General features: G+C 43.4%; 1 protein-coding gene across 4 annotated transcripts in view; it reads right to left on the reverse strand.

Annotated features, from left to right (window-relative positions):
- The window catches only part of SNX31 (sorting nexin 31), a 61,414-nt gene that overhangs the window by 32,877 nt on the left and 5,751 nt on the right, over positions 1-22,786 (reverse strand). For all 4 annotated transcript variants that reach the window (XM_039527762.1, XM_039527761.1, XM_039527760.1 and 1 more), the window contains exons 3-4: positions 10,401-10,515; positions 9,507-9,571 (exon numbers count right to left, since the gene is read on the reverse strand). In XM_039527762.1, coding sequence (XP_039383696.1) covers positions 9,507-9,571; positions 10,401-10,515 — 180 coding nt within the window. The remainder of the gene's footprint in view (positions 1-9,506; positions 9,572-10,400; positions 10,516-22,786) is intronic.

Below are 22,786 nucleotides of genomic sequence, written 5' to 3' on the forward strand. Positions count from 1 at the left end.
CAATTTCCATACATTAATTTAACATCTTACGTGTTTGTCATATCCATGTTCAGCTAACTACAGTACAGACAAAAAAAAAAAACTACTTATGTAAAAGCAAAAGAAGGAAATAGCACTGTGAAACATATATTCCCCCGGATAGCTGTAAAAGTACTAAGGGAATTTGGGGTTAATTTGTTCCTGACATATTGGGAACAGTTTTATCATAGCTAGAAAGGGAATACAAAGTACCTTAATCTCCATAACACAGAAAAATAAATTTATTATTTAAAAGTCCATAATTTTGGGAGTAAAGTGTGGCCAGGCTATCGCAGTGATGCAATCACCTGAGTGATTAGTCATTTACTTCTTATTCTATGCTGTTTTAATTTTATTTGAGGAGAGGGACAAAGGCACTGCCCCATTTACTCAAAGCCCAAAAACTTTCTCCAGACTCCAACTTCATGTTTTTCTTTTTTGCCTTTTTTTTTTAAAGCTAATAATTTGGCAACCCCACCCTTCAGTATTTATGTCATTACCCCTCTCTATATTCCCTAGGTCTTCTTGCCTCTCAAATACATTCATATGTAGATTCCCAAGATCACATGAAACACCCCCCCACCACCACCCATCCAAATCCTTCTCCCTTAGAGTTGCTACTACTACCACCCATAGTAAAATCTTTTGAACTGAAAACAACATTTGCTGCCCCCTTTTCACTATACAGTCCAACAGGTTATTAACACAAGAATCCAGAACAATAACTAAGCTATTGAGTAGAGCTGGCCAGGAATTCTCCATCAAAATATGTTTTTGATGGAACAAAGCAGTTTCTGCACAATCAGCTTTCCCTGGAAAAGTTTTGATTTTACTGAATTTTTTTTTATTTTCCATTGTTGAGTTAAAAATGAAATATTACATTTTGGTTAGTGTCAATATTAATAGGTCTCGCCTGAGTTGATGCAGTACCTCATTGGAACTGTAGGTCTGGTACCTCACACTCCCATTCCCCTCTATAGGCCAGTCTCCCTAGCTGAACCACCCATAGTGCATACAGCGGCCTCCCCTCTGACTGAGCTGCTGTAGTACATTATGGGAGTCCCAAACAGGGAGTCGAGCCCATACAGGAGAACGGCGGGACGGGGCATCCAAACTGCATTTCCCATGAGGCACTGCAGCAGCTTAGGGGGACACAGATTAAAGTCAAACCAAGCCAAAACTAAATGTTTTGACATCTCCAGATCGCAATTTTTCACAATGCTTGCATTTGAATATTTTAACTTTTCATCCTGATTCAGGATCAAAACAAATTCTGAAATATCAAAATTTAGTGCAGGGTGGAAATTATGAGATTAGTACAGCAGGTCAGATCAACGTTTCATAGATTTTTAGGCTGGAAGGGACTGTTAGGGTACGTCTACAGTACGAACTTAATTTGAACTTATTTTACTTGAATTTTCGGAAGCAATTTTATACAATCAATGTTGTGTGTCCCCACTAAAGTGCGTGAATTCGGTGGAGTGCATCCACAGTACCGAGACAAGCATCAAATGTCGGAGCAGTGCACTGTGGGAAGCTATCCCCCAGATTCCCAACACCCATTGGAATTGTGGGTTAAGCTCCCAGTGCATGATGGGGCAAAAACATTCTCGCGGGTGTTTCTGGGTGTGTGTCGTCACTCGCTGCTCCCTCTGTGAAAGCTACGGCAGATACCATACTGCCAGCAGATGGTGCAGTGCAGTGCACCGCGGTGCACCGCCTGCCTCCTGGTACTATGAATCCACCTCGCATGTCCTCATGTCTATCTACTCTTTTATCTAACCATTTCCTGCCTTTATTCAGCTACTGTGAACCGTGCAGCACAGCTTCCGCCGCAAACTCTGTTCTCCCGCTCTTGCATCGCTAGCTAATTTTTCCATGTTATCTATCCTGGGCTCCCAAGGAAGCTACAGACAGGAACAATTCCCTGCCGTCTTTTGGCCATCGTGACCTAAGCCGCACAGCTTCCGCCACAAACTCTGCTCATGCTTCTGCCGCAAACTGTGCTCTCCCGCTCTTGCAGCTCTAACGAGCTTCCCGACTCCGTGAAAGCTACAGAAGACAACCATTTACCGCCTTTTATCAGCCATCTTGAACCAAACAGGCCTCCTACCTTTCGCGCCCTTTTTCCAGGATTACCCGTGCAGGGACCACAGCGCAGCAATCATGGAGCCCACTCAGATCTCCGCTGCAGTTTTGACCACTGTAAATACCTCACGCATTATCCAGCAGTATGTGCAGTACCTGCAAAACCGGGCGAGGAAGCGACGACAGTGCGATTACTATACTGATGAGGACATGGACACAGACGTTCCTAGATGCACGGCATGTGGCGATTGGGAGATCATGGTGGCATTGGGCCAGGTTCATGCCATAGAACACTGATTCTGGGCCCGGGAAACAAGCACAGACTGGTGGGACTGCATAGTGTTGCGGGTCTGGGATGATTCCCAGTGGCTGCAAAACTTTCATATGCGTAGGGCCACTTTCATGGAACTTTGTGACTTGCTGTCCCCTGCCCTGAAGCGCAAAGACACCAAAATGAGAGCAGCCCTCACAGTTGAGAAGCGAGTGGCCATAGCACTGTGGAAGCTTGCAATGCCCAACAGCTACTGGTCAGTCGTGAATCAGTTGCGAGTGGGCAAATCTACTGTAGGGGCTGCTGTGCTGCAAGTAGCCAACGCAATCATTGACCAGCTGCTATCAAAAGTAGTGACTTTGGGAAATGTGCAGACCATTGTGGATGGCTTTAATTCGCTGGAGTTCCCTAACTGCGGCAGGGCGATAGATGGAACACATCCCTATCTTGGCCCCGGCACACCAGGGCAGCCAGTACATAAACCACAAGGGGTACTTCTCCATGGTTCTGCAAGCACTGGTGGATCACAAGGGACGTTTCACCGACATCAGCGTGGGATTACCGGGAAAGGTGCATGACGCTTGCATCTTCAGGAACTCTGGTCTGTTTGAACAGCTGCAGGAAGGGACTTACTTCCCAGACCAGAAAATTACTGTGGGGGATATTGAAATGCCTCTATAGTTATCCTCAGGGACCCAGCCTATCCCTTAATGCCATGGCTCATGAAGCCGTACACAGGCACCCTGGACAGTATTAAGGAGCAGTTCAACTATAGGCTGAGCAAGTGCAGAATGGTGGTAGAATGTGCTTTTGGACCTTTGAAAGCGCACTGGTGCAGTTTACTGACTTGGTTAGATCTCAGCGCAACCAATATTCCAATTGTAATTGCTGCTTGTTGTGTGCTCCACAATCTCTGTGAGAGTAAGGGGGAGACATTTATGGTGGGGTGGGAGGTTGAGGTAACTCGCCTGGTGGCCAATTTCGCACAGCCAGACAACAGGGCGATTAGAAGAACACAGCAGGGTGCACTGTGCATCAGAGAAGCTTTGAAAGCCAGTTTCATGACTGGCCAGGGTACAGTGTGACAGTTGTGTTTGTTTCTCTTGAAGTTACCTGCCCCCTATATATATATATGAAAGGAAATAAGGTCAAAATTGTTTAAAAACTGTTATTTATTATTTGTTGCACAACACATTGAGAGAAATCCAAAGGTAGACCCGGGGGAGGGGGCGGGGGTGTGTGTGTATTGGTTTGGGGGGGTGGAGGGAGGAAGGAAGGACAAGTCCAGAAACCAAATCAAAAGTCTGCATATGCCAGCTTTCTGCTGCTTGGGCGATCCTCTGGGGTTGAGTGTGTGGGCCCCCGTAGCCTCCCCCCTCGTGTTCTTGGGCGTCTGGGTGAGGAGGCTATGGAACTTGGGGAGGAGGGAGGGTGGTTATACAGGGGCTGCAGTGGCAGTCTGTGATCTTGCTGCCTTTCCCGCATTAGATCCACCATACAGAGGAGCAGGTCAGTTTGCTCCCCCATGAGCTTGATCATAGCGTCCTGCCTGCTCTCATTGTGCGCCTCCCTCCTCTCTTCGTGTTTCTTCTAATGCTTTACGGGACTTTGCAATTGTTTGCCTCCATGCATTCAGCTGGGCCCTATCAGTGCAGGAGGACTGAATGACATCAGCAAACATGTCATCCTAAATTTGGTTTTTTTGCCTTCTAATCTGGACCAGGTGGAACATTTGCACCTGCAGGAGGAGAAAAAGGGAAGGTAGTATTTTAAAAGATACATTTCAGAGAACAAAGGGGACACTTTGGTGTGAGTAAGCCATCACACACAGCCGGGCAACAGAATTCAGCTTGCAGGCAGCCTAGGGGCATGCGGGGTTCTGCTCCTTCTACATTCATTTCAATGCTTTCAAACTGCTGGGCCTCCTTTCCCATAGCAAGCAATGCCTGGTGGGTTTGCCATATAAAAGGAGGGCCTGTGGGCTCTCTGGGATGATCGTTTCACACAATAACCCCACCCACCCCCACACGGCTCTGATGAGGCTCTGAGTAGAGATGAGCCCTTTAAACTAAACGTGAACAGCCCAGCACGGCTGGGTTTCCCCGCCCCCCGCCGCGTGGCTCTGATTAGGCTCTCACTCACCAGAAGTACCTTCTCCAGGGTCGTGGTCCGAGAGCCCGCCTTGGGAGTGGGGGGAGGCTATTGGCTCCAGCATTAAGAATTGTTCCTGGCTAGGGGGAGGAAACGGATTCCCCACTTGCCGCCTGTGCACTGTCCTCCTCCTCCTCTTCATCCTCCAATGACTCTTCCTTCTTGCTCTGTGCAACTGCCCCCTTGCAGGTGTCCACAGAAAGTGGTGGGGTAGTGGTGGCGTCACCCCCCATAATTGCATGCAGCTCATGATAGAAGTGGAATGTATGGGGCTGTGACCCAGAGAGCCCATTCGCCTCCCTGGCTTTTTGGTACGCTTGTCTGAGCTCCTTGATTTTTGTACGAAACTGCTCTGTGTCCCTGGAGTAGCCTCTTTCGGTCATGGCCCTGGAGACTTTAGCGTACGTATTTGCATTCATTTTTTTGGGAACGTAGTTCTACCATAACAGACTCGTCTCCCCAACATGCAATGAGATCCAGTACCTCCCATTCGGACCATGCTGGAGCTCATCTGCAAATCCAGGACTGCATGATCACCTGTGCTGATGGTGGACTGTGCTGATGGTTACCTGTGCTGATGGTGACCAAACAGGAAATGAAATTCAAAAGTTCCCAGGGCTTTTCCTGCCCACCTGGCTAGTGCATCGGAGTTGAGAGTGTTGTCCAGAGCGGTCACAAGGGAGCATACTGGGATAGCTCCCAGAGGCCAATAATGTCGAATTGCATCCACAATACCTTTAACCCGGGATTGCAATCTCGATTTAAGTGCTACTCCACTTGCTGAGGTGGAGTACAAAAATTGGATTAAAGAGCCCTTTAAATCGAAAAAACTGGTTTGGTTGTGTGGACGGAATCATTTTTTTTTCGAATTAACTCAGCTAATTCTGAAATAACAGACTAGTGTAGACCAGGCCTTAGATTGTCTATTCTGACCTGCTGTATATCACAGGGTGTTAAGTTTCACCCAAATACTCCTCTATTAAGCTCAATGACTTCAGTTAAAGTTGAGCATTTCAGTCCTCAAGAGACTGAACTGTTGTATGTGCCACAAGCAGAGAAGAGAGACCAAGGTGCCACCTAGGCCTCAGCTATGGCAAGGAACTGATTAGGTGAAATATGCCCAGCAGGTCCTAGCAGGCAATCCACACTGAAATGGAAGGCAATCCTCCCCCCAAGATCCCTGACAATCTAACCTGGGGGGAAATTCCTTCTTAACTCCATATCTAATCATCAGTTTAATCCCAAGCACTGGTATGTCTTGCTCCCAGACAAGTATCTAAGAAAGAGGATTCTCTGTATCACTTCAGACCACTGGTCCATCCTATCCAGTGTCTCATCTCCAGCTGTGGTCAGTCTCTGATGCTTCAGAGGAAGGCAAAACAAAACCCAGAATATATCTGGCCAATTGTGCATCCGGGAGGGGGGGGGGGGGAATCCTTCCTGACCCTGGAGATGACCCACAAACTCTGAAGCATGAGATTTGTTTATAGTCACTGTCTGAATGCAGAGCTACAAGTGTTATGAGCATGCTGAGGGTAATGCCTGCAATCCTGTCCTCCCCATGTCCATGAAGGAAAGGAAGGGGATGAACCAAGGAGATTCCAAGGCTGGAAGGGACCATCACGACCATCCCAAACACTCCCCCTCCTGTCATGGGCCATAAAATTTCTCCCAGAAACTGGATTAAAGCACAACTTTTAGAAAGATATCTAGTCTCAACCCAATGACTAAGTTATGGTGCTTACACCTCACATTGTAAGGCTTGTTTTCCAGCCCCTAGATCATGTTTGTGGACCTCCTTCAAACTCTCTCCAGTATTTCCACATCCATGTTGAAGAGTGGACACCAGAACTGGACATAGCATTCTAATACCGGTCTTACAATGCTGTGTACAGAGGCATGATCACTTCAATCCTTCTACCTGATATTCCCCCTTTTTATACATCCATGGATCACATTAGCTCATTTTGCCACTGCATCACTGAGCAGTCATGTTGAGGCAATTACCCACCACAACCCCTAAGTCCTTCCCTGAGTCATTGCTTTTCAAGACAGAGAAAATGCAACTGGAGGGTCCAGCTATGCCATGAACCAGGACCTGTTTGAGACTCCACTGCAGTTCAGTCAGTCCCAGCAGTTGAGAATGGGCAAGCCTGATGCAAGGGAAGGAACCTTGGGTAAGTGTGTAAATATATTTCCTGTTACAAAGATGTACTGGTGGCACCCCCAACTCAGCAGGACAGCTAATTGACTTTTCATTCATTTACTACACCCCTCATGGAGGTGATTTTTTTCCAGTGCTGGCAGAGCTCTCTCTCCCAGTGCTGCGCCATGACCACACAAGCCACGTTAAAGCGCTGCCGCAGCAGCGCTTTAGCATTGCCAGCGTAGACTAGCCCTTAGTGTCATGCAAGGCACAATAAGTGATGCCTGCAAGTCTTAAAGATATAGCAATGGAAATGAGGACTCTACAGGGACATATGAAAGATCAAGTTTATTCACCTCTTTCAAAACTATTACAGAATTTCTTTACCATAGAACATTTTTTACAAAGACATTGATTGTGCTATTAAATATCTGGAGCATCTCAACCAAAGCCATGTTGTTAAGCAAGATTCTTTAATATCTAAGTGAATGTCTGTTAAGCTTTTATTTACACCAATTAAAGGCACTTAAGCACAGATGAGGACAGAGAATGAACTTGTGTCATTCACACAGCTTTCGGGTCTGTCCCAGAATCCAGCTCTTCCCCATAATGGAAGAACATACCCAGCGCTATTGCTATGTGTATTAAGAAGAAATCACTTTGTGTAAGTCTAATAATTATAAGATGAAGTTGTAAACAAAAATGTTGTGGAACTAGTATCTTTCCCAGGCTGAAAACTTAAAAACACAGCACAAGAAACAAGACATTCCAAAGTGGAACAGAAAGTTCTCTTGATTTTGTGTTGCGAGGATACATTGACTTTGTATTAAAACTTATTTATTTCAACCTACCATGAAATGTAGGAAGCAATTGACTAATGTGGTGTTCAGTATCTCTCTACTTTAATAAATGCATTTGACTGTACAATCATAGTTTGAAACATTCCCCCCCCCATCAGATGATCCCCAAAACAAAGAAATTCACATTCACATTCACCATGCAGACATTCACCATGCAGACAGCCATTTTCAACATTTGCAATACACGTGTAGGAATAGGTCATTCCAAATCCAGTGCCCCACTCCCCCAGTTAAGAAAACATAGTGGCAAAGTTTTTTCCACCAGAGCTCTGATAGAAAAGGCTTACTATCAGAAATTAATAGTTGAGGGGGGAAAATGACAAGACAAGGGGACCTGTGAAGGATCTACTCTCTTTAGCCATCTTTATGGATCTGAGCCAGACCCCATGGGAATCAACAGGAGTCATTCTGTTGATTGTAAAGGCTTTGGATCAGAGCTTAACATGCTATGTCCTTCCCTAAATAAATCTCTAAGAGCTTGTCTATACTGGCACTTTACAGCTCGTGGGGGAGGCAGGGGGCAACATACCCAAGCACTGCAAGTTTCAGTACTGTAAAGTGCCAGTGTAGACAGTGTACCAGCGCTGGTAGCTATTCCCCTCATGGAGGTGGGTTTTTTTACAGCGCTGTGCAGCGACTACACAGCCAGCAGCGCTTTAATATGGCTAGTGAAGACATGCCCTAACTCTCAAATACAGAGTGCTGCTTTGCTCACTGACTCAAGAACCTTTCCTGGTCTGGAAAAAAAGAGGTAGTAAATAAGCCACATTTTTATTGTGAAAAAATTTGTCTAAGCTTTGTGTGGAATGCTTCTTTACGCAATTACCTGTAATCTTGCTAGCCCTAAAATTCACAGCAAATATTAAACAAGAGCAGTAAAGTTACAAAGTTAAACATTAATTGTTACGTTATGAAATTCTTTCAAGCATAACTTCCTCTCAGGAATTTCTAATAACTATTAGGATTATGGTCACACAACAGGTAGGTGCTTTCCATAACAAAAGACAAAGAGTCCCTTCAGAAAGACATGCTCACTGTGGTATTTAAGAGCCAAACTAAACATAAAATTAACATATTGCACACAGGGGTGGCTCTAAGAATCCCGCCGCCCCAAGCAGGGGGACCTCTGGCAGACGTGCCTGCGGAGGTTCCGCTGGTCCCAGAAGGTCCGCCGGAGCCGGCTGCCGCCCTGCCGGCAAAATGCCGCCCCAAGCGCGCGCTTGGCGCGCTGGGGTCTGGAGCTGGCCCTGATTGCACATCCACAAAAACCATGCAATGGGGGGAGGGAGGGAGGGGGAGAGAAAGAGAGTTAGTTAGTTACTTTGGGAGTCATAAGTTTCTGGATTGTGCATTTACTGCAATGTTATGGTTGACCTTTCAATGCAGTGGGGATTTTTGTGCTTATTATACTTAATATTCCCTTCCTTCACCCCCTGCCCCACTATGGAGCAGGTAAAAAAGGATTTTGAAAGCAGTTCAGGTTGTAACACTCCATATACATGCCAAACTCTGTCACCGTTTGTTACAAGATAAGAGAAGCTGACATTCACAGCAGTCATCAATACACTTATTGCCCAAAAGTACTGACACAACCAAAAAACATCTATGCTTGCAAAACTCAAGAATGTGTATAATCCTTTCAGTGAGCTCTCAACAAAAGACTTTTCTGGGCATTATTTAGGGGCAAAAGATTCATCAGATATCACACCAGGACATAAATAAAGCAAACAATTCTTTTTATGGTGAGGTTGTACGAGAGGAACAATTTAGCATGTTGATAAGATAACAACTAGCTCTCACATAGCACTTTTCATCAGTAGATCTCAACGTGCTTTACAAAGGAGGTCAATATTATGAGCATATGAATACAAGGAAGCACACACAGAAAAGGCAGCCTTTGTGCAGAGGAGCTGAAGCACAAGTTCAATCGTCCCAAGCAGCTAATTGTGTTGCTGAAAAATTCAAAACTTACCTGCTGTAATTTTCTAAAAAAACTGATGAAGACATCACTGTTTGTAATACTTGGATCTACAGTTACTGAAAAACAAAGGTACAGAAATCAAAGTTAATTGAAGGGATGGGAGAAAAGGATCTGCATCTGAAAGTAATATTACCTGCAATGCCCCTCTAAGTTAACATTTAAGTATCAAAAGTCTTCTGGTTGAGCTGTCAATGAGTGCTTTACCCATCTTTTGATTTAAGCAAAGTTTGCTTTTTCTTGGAGTTGTGGTCATTTATTTAGGAGCTTATTTTCTGAAGTGCTGAGCACTCGGCAACTCCCACTAACATCATCAGGAGCTGCTGGGTACTCAACAGTTTTGGAAGTGAGGTTATTTAAAAGATTAGCCTTATGGTTTTTTTTAAAGTCTTGGCCAAAGCATATATTACATCAGAGGCCAAAAAATGTCTCAGAGCTTCCTATTTCTTGTAGCTGAAAGGGTTACATTTTAATTTATTGGCTTACGTGACATTCATGCACGACATATTATACCTGCACTTCAGATATATAGTTTTCCTATAAACTTCATGTGTCTTGTAACAATTCTCAACTCTCTGCTTGGAAATCTGAGAAAAACAAATTTACTTATTTCTAGAAAAAACGGAGGCCAATTTAAAGGCCAGAGGAGGGGTGTGATATTTGAAAGGGACCTGCCCAAAGGCTCAGTTTTTCACTCTGAAGTCGGTGGAAGTATTTGGCATGCTAGGACTGCAGGATCAGGCCCCCAATGTAGTTTAATCCCAACATTCAGGGTATGCTCCCCCCAGACCCTACAAATCATGACTTGCAGAATCCATAAACATATTCAACTGTTCAATGCACATGAGTTGAAAACCCAACCATCTAGTGAAAGCAGAGACTCCGTACCACTTTGTAGATATTGCTCAAGCTGAGACCTCCTCTCATCAGCCATGGACTTGGTCATTGCAAGATAGAACTTTGGAGGGAAAGCAGGCACGGTACTCCCAAAGATCCGTCTTAGCTACAATGGCAGTCAAATAATGCTTAAGGTTAGTGAAGATCCGCTATGGGCTTTTGTGGATATCACAGTATTACCATATTCCCCGGGTTGGAGATGTCCATTCACTTTAGCCCCAAGGCTGCTGACAGCTCTCTCAACTTCTAAATGTATTCAAGACATACAACCCCTTCAGTGCCAAACAGTGTAGTCAATAATGAAACTTTCTTCAGAGCCACTCAGAGGGGACTCTGTCACCAATGCAAAGCATGTTGCTTTTTGTTTTGTTTTTAGCTTTATACAATCTGAGTAGCAGCTTGGAAGCAGTTTTTAGTTCCAAGTCAGAAGGATCGCAGCATGTCTTCTTCATTAAGTCTTACGCATTCTATATAGACAAATGCTATGCTGTCTTTGTCAACACGCAGTATTTGCTTTCCAAACTATCTATACTAAGATTTATTTGTAATACTGTATGATAACATAAACCCTCTTTTTTGGGAACCAGACTTCCATCCTTGATTTTCATTCACAAATGCAAAGGAAGGAATCCTCGACATTGCCACAGGTCTCCCTTGCATCACTGTATTTCTTTAACATATTAAAGACTCTGTATAGAGTTGAGAAATATTTGGAGACACTTTACACTTCCAGTTGACTGTTACCATGTTTTACAGTCAGCTGTGGTTGAATGTGGACAGTAAGTTTTACAGACAGCATGTTGCTTCCTGAGCACTTTCAACTCAGTTGCAACCAAGCTCAGCAGAAAATTGAACTTTGTTCTGACGACAGTTTAGAACACTCGATTGGCTTGGCTTTTGTTTTTAAAAATACATTATCGGGCAGAGTCACTTCAGGACTCCGTTTCTTTGTTTGTCACCAAACACAATACAATTTTCTTACAGTTTAGATTCCACCAGAAAGTGACGGAAGACACAGGAAATATGATCTTCTTAGTTCAGTTGAATTAAATGGAGATTTTCCAACTTGGCATTTGGACAATCCAATGGGAATCTTCCAGTACACAGGAGGGAGGGATCTCAAACTAAAGAAGGAACAACTGTTTTTAAAAGTTACAATTTACAATGTTGCCAATTCTTGTGATATTATCCAAAATCCTGTGATACTTGGCATTTTTTCTTGAAGCCCCAGCTCCTAGAGTCACATGACTGTGAAGTGCTCAGCTTTCACTTACAAATAAAAGAGTTTCTAATTCTTTGCTTGTGGAGGAAAGCTTGAAATCATGAACTGAGTGCACCCTAAGGCCTCAGAAACCCAGAAGAAAGATTCATTATTTTTAAAAACATGATTTTTCAACTAGTCAATTTATTGATTGGGGGAGGGCGGCTGACTCAGGAATTTTGAGCCCATAGGGTTGGCAATATTGAAGTTAAAGAAATCTGAAATTAAGACTTCCTTTCTCTCCTACTCATGCTGCTTGATCATGTGATCCCCAAAACTGGAAGTGCTCCTGCTTTCAGAACCTCATGTGGTCAGTTAAAAAAAAAACAAAAACCATACACACTTAGACCTAGCTTTTGTGTAAACCCTTAAGGGGCTACCAGGCAACAAGCTGGCAAAAATGAAAAGCCAGCTGAAAGCATGTGCACCTCATAACTCAAGGAGGGTCTAAGAGTCCATTGTAGTAAGTAAATAATAATTTAAACTGTTTTTTTTTTTTTAATAAACATTACCATATACTAAAGGTGCACATTGATACTATATGTTGGTTTTCCCACCTCCACAGCTCAAGGCCATACCTGACTAACATGAAAAAAGCATGAAAGGTGAACATTCTGCTTAAAATAATTTTTAATGGGTGGCGCAATCCCATTGTCACCAATGGCATGTGCTACAAGGAGCTTACAGTATTTACGAAGGTGTTCAACTTCCATCCTAACCCAAGTGACTGACTAAAAGCTAGAGCTTGTTGTAAAATTTAAAAATTGTAAAAAGTTTCAAAGTTATTTCAATTTTTTAAAGCAGGGGTCCCCAACGCGGTGCCCGCGGGCGCCATGGCGCCCGTGGGGGCATCTAAATGCGCCCGTGTCCTGGCCGGTGGTGGAGCATCCGTCGAAATGCCGCCGAATTTCTGTGGCGTTTCGGCGGCGATGCCTCTCGATGATGTCACTTGCCGCCGACAAGCGACGTCATCAAGAGGCATCGCTGCAGAAATGCCGCAGAAATTCGGTGGCATTTCGGCGGGTGCTCCACCATCGCCACGGTCCTTCGTCTGGCGCCCGCCAGACGAAAAGGTTGGGAACCACTGTTTTAAAGTGACTCTCAATATTTACAAGGATTTTGAAAAAAAATGCCATAAAAACTAACTTTTAATTTATTTTTAGGGCAAAAAAATAAAAAAAAGTTTTCAAAGGGACATATTTTACCAGAAAAGCTTTGTTTGAAAAACTTCAGTCAACTCTAGTCAAAGCTATTTAATTTAGTGGAATTACAGACTGATTTCTACAACAAGACACCATTTGGCCACTACTGAGAAATGACGGTTCACGGTCAAGGTTTATTATACATTTAATGCCACTCTCTGGAAGCATGGGAAACAGAGGTAGAAAACATCATAGGCATTTTCAGGAAGGAAGAGGCATAACTCTGACAAACCTGGCCAAAAATCCCTCTCTCAGTAAAGCAGTTTCTGAATATATTAAGATTTGTGAGAGCTTTGCTTGTGGCACATGTAGCAGCTACTCCATTACCCCTATACTGGCAACACATCACCAGTTTTCAATTTGTTTATTATTTACCTATTATTAGGTATTTGTAAATTGCCTTGAGAGACACAGAGTATAAAAGGAGCTATATAAAACCAAATCATGTTTTCCATGTAGTGTTGCTGCATAAATATAACAAGAACAGCAGCTTTTATATAATGCTTTTCATCTTCAAAGTTCTTCACATACATACACTGATGCCTCCAAAGCCTCAGAGACAGAGAAGCATTCTGTTTTACAGACAGGGAAACTGAGGCAAAGATATAAAGTTATTTTTCAGAGTTCAGAGATGGAGTCAGAGCTTGAATCAGAGCCTCCTGCCTCCTCACCATGCCTATAACCCATGTAATACAGCACTACCCGTCATCATCAGTAGTTCGTACAAATGGAGATATGGACTATTTAAAAATATCCAAATCAATGAGAGCAATTAATTCACCTTGGAACAGACTGATTGGTCAATTTTATTTTTCAAACTTAGGCTATGTTTGTCTGAAGGACTGGGGGAGTGGGGTGGGGAGAGAAGTATCTCCCTTTTCGTACTTCTAAGAACTATAGAAATTTTCCATAATAGTTTACACACATACTTTGGAGGGTGGAGGTGGGGAGTTATTTTAAATCAGACAGAGCTATCAGTCTGCAGGCATTAAGTTTCAGTCCAACATGATTGGAAACTTGGTTGTTTCTAATACTCACCAGGCCAAAAGATGGACTTAAATTTTAAACACAAACAGAGGCTGTACCTGGCCAGAGCTATGTTCTGGGGGCCAAATTCACTTCCAGCACAACATAGGTTGCAGATCTCCAGATGGCAGTAAATCTATATAGAGAAGGAGCCAGAAGCACAAGCTGCTTGCAACCCTTGCTCTGCTGGGAACCTCAAAGCCTGGTAATACATCCTAAAGTGGGCAAGGCCAGGCTGACTGGGAGAAGAGCTGAATCAATGTCTCTCCAGGGCTTCTTCCACCAGTAGAGCTCCTATGAATGCCCAGACAGGTTTAAAGCTGTCTTATCTTGTGGAGAGACAAGCGGTTTCACCAACAGAAGTTGGTCTAATAAAAAGATATTACCTCACCCACCTTGTCTCACTGAGCTTTTCTTCGGGTCTGGGAAAAGTACTCAGTGTCACAGCTAAACACAAGATCGAACAGATTGTTTAGCACAGTCATACTCAGACCTCTGTGGCTCAGAAGCCAAACTAGCAATCAACATTACCCAAAAGAGCCAGGGTAGTGTGAATTAATTGTTTCTTTTTATATATATATATATATATATATATACACATACACACACACACACACACACATTAGTGCACTGGATGAGCACACCACATGTTGTGATAGGCATGTGTAGGACCGATGGATCTTGAAACTGTGTGTTGTTGGGAGCATTGATCATCGTAGCAGTGTTATGGCAGGGTCTGGTGCTGCTTTGAGTTGTTGGAACAGGACACCCACATACCCTGAGAGAACTTGCTTCAATACAGAAGAAAAACCTGTCTAATTGCACACCCCCTGTCGTCATGTACTACCCCAGGCTGGAACTCATACGTGGTATCATTATATAAATTACAGCCCATACTTTATGAGGACCACATCCTGAAAGAAATCTTCCCTGAACTCCCTCTTCTGACCTTCAAACAACCCCCCAAAATCATCAGTTCCCCACAGAACCTTTCAAAATCCATGGGACCTACCCATGCCTATCACAACATTTGGTGTATCTCATCCAGTGCACTAAATGCCCCAACAACTATGTGGGTGAAATGAGACAATCACTACATTCCTGAATTAACTCACAGAAAATTGATGAGACAAAAACACCTTATCAACCATGGATGAACACTTTTCCCAGCATGATCACTCCATTTCGGACTTCAGTCCACATCCTTAAAGGAAAATGGGACAAGACATTCAAAAAGATGAGCCTGGGAGCTTAAATTCATAACTTCCCATGATTTTTAGTGTCTAGCATTCTGTAAAGACATTATTGGGTTTATGGCTCATTACAATCTGTAACCCACTAATACATCTTCATCCTATGACCACAAAGGTGTTAATTGCCTACTTCACCTTGAATGCTCTCTTTTAACATGTTAAGTCCTTATGCTAAACAATCTGTTCCTCCCTGTATTTAGCTGCAACACTCTGGGTATGTGTACACTGCAATAAAAAAAAACAACCCCACAACAAGGAGTCTCCAAACCCAGGTCAGCTGAGTTGAGCTAGTAGGGCTCAGGTTTCAGGGCTAACTAAAAACTGCAGTGTAGATGTTTGGGCTTGGGCTGGAGCCTGGGCTCTGAGATGCTGGGAGGGAAAGGGTCTCGGAGCCCAGGCTCCAGCCCAAACCCGAATGTCTACACTGCAATTTTACAGCTCTGCAGCTCAAGCTCCACTAACCCAAGTCAGCTGACCCAGGCCAGCTTTGGACATTCCACTCATCTTTTTTTGCAGTGTTGATATACCATCTGAGTATCTTTCCCAGACGTGAAGATGAGCTCTGTGTAGCTCAAAAGCTTGTGTCTTTCACCAACAGAATTTAGTCCAATAAAAAGATATTAACTCACTCATCTTGTCTCGCTAATATCCTGGGATTAACATAGCTACAACACTACCTTGTGGAATCCACCTAATGGTGAAACCCTCCATTCATCTGGCCCAAGACATACAAAGCAGAGAGTATTGTTTCTTTTCCATCCATCCATCCACAAAAATGCTCCTCCTCCACAGAAAACGGTTGCTTGTTTCAAGAGTAAGGGTACGTCTACACTACGGGATTATTCCGATTTTACATAAACCGGTTTAGTAAAACAGATTGTATAAAGTCGAGTGCACGCGGCCACACCAAGCACATTAATTCAGTGGTGTGTGTCCACGGTCCGAGGCTAGCATCGATTTCTGGAGCGTTGCACTGTGGGTAGCTATTCCGTAGCTATCCCATAGTTCCCGCAGTCTCCCCCACCCCTTGGAATTCTGGGTTGAGATCCCAGTGCCTGATGGGGCAAAAATCATTGTCGCGGGTGGTTCTGGGTAAATGTCGTCAGTCACTCCTTCCTCTGGGAAAGCAACGGCAGACAATCATTTCGCACCCTTTTTCCCTGGATTGACCTGGCAGACGCCATAGCATGACTACGATGGAGCCTGTTTTGCCTTTTGTCACTGTCATCGTATGTGTACTAGATGCTGCTGACAGAGGCGATTCAGCAGCGCTACACAGCAGCATTCATTTACTTTTGCATGACAGCAGAGACGGTTATCAGCCGTTCTGTACCGTCTGCTGCCATTGTAAATTGGCAATGAGATGACGGTTACCAGTCCTTCTGTACTGTACTGTCTGCTGCTGTCATGGGTGCCCCTGGCTGAGGTCGGCCGGGGGCGCCAAAGACAAAAATGGGAATGACTCCCCGAGTCAATCCCTCCTTTATGGTATCTAAAAATAGAATCAGTCCTGCCTAGAATATGGGGCAAATGTACTAGAGAACCAGTGTATCAGAGAACCAGAGAGCACAGCCACTCCGTGTCAGATCCCGCAGAAATGATGAGCTGCATGCCATTCACAGGGGGTGCCCCTGCAACAACCCCACCTGTTGCTTCCCTCCTCCCCCAGCCTTCCTGGACTACCGTTGCAGTGTCCCCCCCATTTGTGTGATGAAGTAATAAAGAATGCAGGAATAAGAAACAGTGACTTGTTAGTGAGATAAAATGAGGGGAAGGCAGCCTCCAGCTGCTATGATAGTCCAGATAGGACATTAAGCAGTGTGGGGGAGAGGAGCCCAGCATCCCGCTGCTATGATAGTCCAGGAAGTACAGAATCTTTTCTTTACACATGAAGGGCGGGGGTTGATGGAGCTCAGCCCCCTGTTGCTATGATGAAGACGGTTACCAGCCGTTCTGTACCATCTACTGGGAATGACCAGGAGGCCAGCCAGGAGCACTCATAGGCTGATGATGAGGACGGATACCAGTCCTTCTGCACTGTACCATCTGTCACAAGGCTGATGATGACGATGGATATCAGTCATATTGTACCATCAGCCACCAAGGAGGGGGAGCGAGGATGCTGCAGTTCACTGCCGCAGCATCACGTCTACCAGCAGCATTCGGTAGACATAGGGTGACATTTAAAAGAGTCAAGAGACGATTTTTTTTCCCTTTTCCTTCTGGGGGTGGGGGGGTAAATTGACGAGCTATGCCCTAAACCACCCCGGACAATGTGTTTGACCCTACAGGCATTGGGAACTCAGCCAAGAATGCACATGCTTTTCGGAGACTGCAGGAACTGCGGGCTAGCTTGAGTCCTCAGTCCCCCCTCCCTCTCTCCATGAGCGTTCATTTGATTCTTTGGCTTTCCATTACGCTTGTCACGCAGCAGTGTGCTGAGTCCCTACTGTGGCCTCTGTCTGGAGATTTTTTAAAAATGCTTTGGAATTTCATCTTCTCTAACGGAGCTCTGATAGAACAGATTTGTCTGCCCATACAGCAATCACATCTGTACGGTCCATGCTGGAGCTCTTTTTGAATTGGGACTGCATCGCCACCCGTGCTGATCGGAGCTTCACGCTGGGCAAACAGGAAATGATATTCAAAAGTTCGTGGGGCTTTTCCTGTCTACCTGGCCACTGCATCCGAGTTCAGATTGCTGTCCAGAGTGGTCACAGTGGTGCACTGTGGGATACCGCCCGGAGGCCAATACTGTCGATTTGCGGCCACACTAACCCTAATCCGATATGGTAATACCGATATTAGCTCTACTCCTCTCGTTGGGGAGGAGTACAGAAACCGGTTTAAAGAGCCCTTTATATCGATATAAAGGGCCTCTTAGTGTGGATCGGTTTAACGCTCCTAAAATCGGTTTAAACACGTAGTGTAGACCAGGCCTAAGTGGCTGGAATTATCTAATCTTGTGGGGGTGTTTTTAAATGAAGTGTTTAGCCCCACCCACACTGTCTAAACCAACTATTTCAGCCACAGCCACGTTCTATTATATGGTAAAAGCCTAGGGCAGATGGGGCATTTGAGATAAGATTTCTACCTTGGAAATAATAGTCAGAGCAGCATTACTAAAAAGGAGTTAGAAAGGTGTCAAACTGTCCATAAAGAGGGATTAAGGGAGTTGTACTTTTAGATACAGTTTGGATGAAGTGTACAGAAAGGGGCTCCTAATTTTAATGTTTCATATGCTAATAAAAATATTTGTATATGTAGATGTCTAACAAACCCAAAATATAAAATTAGTCTGCTATATGAGTACACAACATTGAAAAACAAATTTATTTTAATCATTAAATCCTTTATGCCTAATTACTTTTGTGATTAATTGATTTTTAGAATAATTTTCCAAACAGCTGTTCATGAAAATCATGGCTGTTCCTAGACTGACTCAGTGAATGCTGGTACAGTGTTTAGAATCAATCAACATTATGCTTTTGTCTTCAGACTAATTGTTACCATTTCAGAAGTGACTCTTTGTCTGAATGTTCATTGTTGACTTATTTCCAGACACTAAATGTACAATTATGACACCTAGCGGCTTTTTCTTCTTGGCTTTATAACTTCTTGTCAGGTTGTCATAGGTGTGTTATTCTAATATTTGTCTAGAAAGGGACAAGCAGCATACTATTTTCATCTGCTGCTGAATAGTCACCCAAATCTAAAAAGTCATTTGTTAACACCACAGTTTTTCAAAGTTGGAAAGTAAGGAGAATTTAGCCACCACAACCCCCATCAAAATAGAAGTGTTTTGTAATAATGAAATCCAACTGCTATTTCAATCTTCCCAAATAGCAATAAAGCTCTCCTTTTCAAAACAAAAAATTATGTTCAGTCTCCCATACTTTTATAATAGAGTTTATTTTTCCTAAGACTCAAATATTTGAATGAAGGAGACAGCTGACATCTAATATAATACCATCAGCCTGAGTTCCTCAAATCAGACTTATTTGGGGTTAGTGTAGTTAGTGCTTTACATTAAAAGCACATCAATATTTACCTGGCACCCTCCCTTTAAAGATTTTGATAATGATTTGTGTGGGGGGAACACTTTATACAGAATACAACAGCCCCTACAGATAGAAAGGAAAGGAAATTTAAAAATGGTAAAGTTGCAAGTACATTACTTGCAATAATGGCAAATGGAAAGATGCACAAATGGGCGGGGGGGGGGGGCAGTGAGAGTCAGGGTCATAGGCAAAAATTAACTAAAGAGTGAGTCAGTCTGAGGAGAGGAGTTTCTAGAGATAGGGTAACAGTACTTAGGAATTGCTGCACTGGATCAGACCAGCAGTTCAACTAACCCAGTATCATGTCTCTGACAGTGGCCAGAACTAGATGCTTCAGAGAACTGTTCAAGGGAAGCTGTAGTGAACAATTATGCAATAGTATGCCTATAGAAGAAGTTTCTTTCTAACCCATGCAGGGGTGTGCGCAAAGCAGAGCCAGCAGGGGCTCAGCTATCGTTCCCCCCCCCCCCCCAATAATCAGCAGGGGATGCAGAACTCCTCCTGCTCCTGGGCTGTTGCGAGGAGAGTGAGAGCTCCTCTCCCTGGGGCTGTGGCAGGGAAAGTGCTCTCCTCACTGCAGCCCTGGGGCTGAAGAAGGAGTTCTGCTCTCCCAGCCACAGCCCAGGAGCAGGAGGAGTTCCCTCTCCCTGCCGCAGCCCCAGGGAGAGGAGCTGTCTCCCTCTCCCCACCGCAACCTAGGAGCAGGAGGAGTTCTGCACCCCTCACTGGGGCCAGAGGAGTTTGCTCACCCTCCCGCTGCCGGAGGAGTTCTGTGTCCCCCACCGGTGTCCCCCGCCAAAAGCAGTAAAATTTAAATTTCTGCGCACTCCCCTGGACTCATGCCGTTCAGTGGTCCAATTATGACCAGAAGCATGAATATTTATTGTGGCAGATGTGAAGACATTATGCAATTAGTATATTAATATTATGAATACTTTATGACCTGGTCAGTGAGGTGATGTTATTGTATGTTGGATTATAAGGCTTTCCTGTATGAATGTACTGTTCTAACTTAATAGGGTAGGGAAAAGAACAAGCAGGTATGCAACACAGTAACAACCTCCCAGCAAACATTGGGGAAGCCGTTACAGGACAATGGCATACTTCCCAGCACCAGGGCAAAGTGACAGCTGTTCTACCAATTCTGGGAACAAAGATCTAAAGAAAAATGAACAGGATGGACTGATTTAAATTTAAATCATCGATTTTAATCATGATTTAAATCAGCAAGCACAAATCAGTTATTTAAATCCAGGCTTTCTACCTTGTTTTGAACTGGTACTCTCTCTCTCTTTTGGAAAATATTTTAAAAAAGAGTGATAATGGTGGATATAATTTGGTACTACTTTTTGCTAACTGGGAGGATTCACTATATATTACACACACACACTTATATGGCTTAATATACATTTTTCAGATTCTTATTTTTTATATTTTTATGATGTTACAAAATGACAAATGAGGCATTTCTTGCTTACTAGTTTAATCCTTTTTTTACTTGTGATATGTGTCAAGCTGCACTTGATGAAAATTTGGAATTCAATTAAAATGCACAAAACCGGACATTTGAAAACTGTTTTGTTAATTAAATAAAAGCTACCTTAAATGCGCTGAATACTTCATAAGAAAAAGTTTATCAACATATGATTTACATTGAAAAAGTAACTGCTTTATGAAACAAAGGAAATATTCTCTATAAGTAGCATATAGAACTGATTATTTCTGGTGACCATGTCCTTCAACACTTTGGAAATAGTAGATCTAATTCTCTCACCCATAGCTTTTAGTCTCAGATTGAAATTGAAATTGAACTCAAGTTTTCCTGCCTTTTCAACTCCCAATTGGTTTCTCAACTTAGAATGAACTAGTCATTGAACTGAACTAATTGAATAAACTGAAATAAAGAAAACAGGTTCTCTGCACCTGCTGTCAAAAGCCAGTTTATGCAGTGGTGTTATAGCTGCGTTAGTTCCAGGACAAGAGAAAGAAAAGGTAGGTGAGGTAATATCTTTTATTGGACTAAATTCTGTTGGCGAGAGCTGTGTAGCTTGAAAGTTTCTCTCTCACTCACCAACAGTTGTTGGTCCAATAGAAGATATTACCTCACACACCTTGTCTCTCTAAAAGCTAGTTTAGCACTTCAACCAACTCTGCTTCCAGGTGATTAGCCAGTGACTTCTACCAGTTCAGTGGTTTGACTGTTTAAAACTTGGGTAGCAAACATATACTGCTTGAATTTTCTTTTATTTAATTTGCGTTATTTTAATATAGTATATTAAGTTGAGGCCTAAATATGATTGTCAATTTTAAACAGATTTTTTTAAATTAATTTGACTTTAAAGACCATTTTCAGAAGCAATTTTTTAATCCATCCTGCACTAAACAATTAAAAAGCCCTTCTCAGGCTTCTGAATTTTCAGAAGCTGTTGGGAGACAGGCTGATACTGAGAGACTTTACAGACGGAGTCTGAAGGAGTTGGACATTCACAGATCCAGGGAATGGTAAACCTTAGGGAAAGGCAGGCCTGTGTATAGACAGGTTTATTGTTTAAGACTGGTTTTCTCAGAAATGTTTTTGTTCTAAATAAATAACACTTGGCTCTAATCAGACTGTTTGGTTTTTGGACACCACTGTTATAGAACTGCAGGGCTGAGCCTAAGTCAGACCTAATGAGATAATCACAGCTGATCACAAGGGACTGCTACGAGGTACTAGCTTGAGAGTGGGAGAATCACATGATTACAACCTGAGACAGAAACTGCTAGAAGCCCAAGACTTGAGAGGGAGTGCCCTCAAAGAGACCCAGAAAGGTGAGAGATGCAGTTAACCTGGTGATGATGGCAGAGGATAGAGCCATGTGCTCCTGCTTACAAAACTAGAGGCAACTTCGACAGTAAATAAGATACACAACTCCCCAAAAAAGTAGTTCTGAAATAATCCAGTTGTTTTAGTGATACTGTTTATCTGTGTCACTGTAACTGTTCATTTGCCTACTTCAGTAGCACCACTGAGACTATGGATAAAGCTGCATCCTGCTCTCCTTGAGTCTGTGTACGCATGTGCGTTTTCTGAGGCCAAAAGGCAACGAGTGCCAGCCCTAGAAATTAAGTTTTCTGTTTAATATCTGAACAGATACAGCATAGTCCTCAGTTCTACAACCTTTTCCACACTATGATGTTAATATGGCTCCAAACTCTGTTCCAGGGATGCTAAGACATAATTCATTCTTCAGGCTCATTTTGGTCCTTGGCCTCTCCGCCAAGATGGCCAACAAAATACTTGGTTATGGTTTTTGTCATGGGTCAAGTGTCCTGTGGGACTAGGATTGAGATAACCAGACAGACAATAACTTTTGAGCATTACCACAAGAGCTGGATTTGAACTGGTGACCTAGATATAAAAGTTTCTATAGCCCACGACCAATCTTTGGAGTCATCCAGTTTCCCCAAGCCTGCTTTGTTTCAATGTGGCACTCAGGGAATAAAGAGCAAAACCAAGAATGAATCCAAGGAACAGAGGCATCAAAACTCATTTTACAGAGAGAAAAGGTATTTGACAAGCGTTCATATCACA

This window comes from Mauremys reevesii, linkage group 2 (genome assembly GCF_016161935.1).
Source record: "Mauremys reevesii isolate NIE-2019 linkage group 2, ASM1616193v1, whole genome shotgun sequence".
NCBI lineage: Eukaryota > Metazoa > Chordata > Testudines > Geoemydidae > Mauremys > Mauremys reevesii.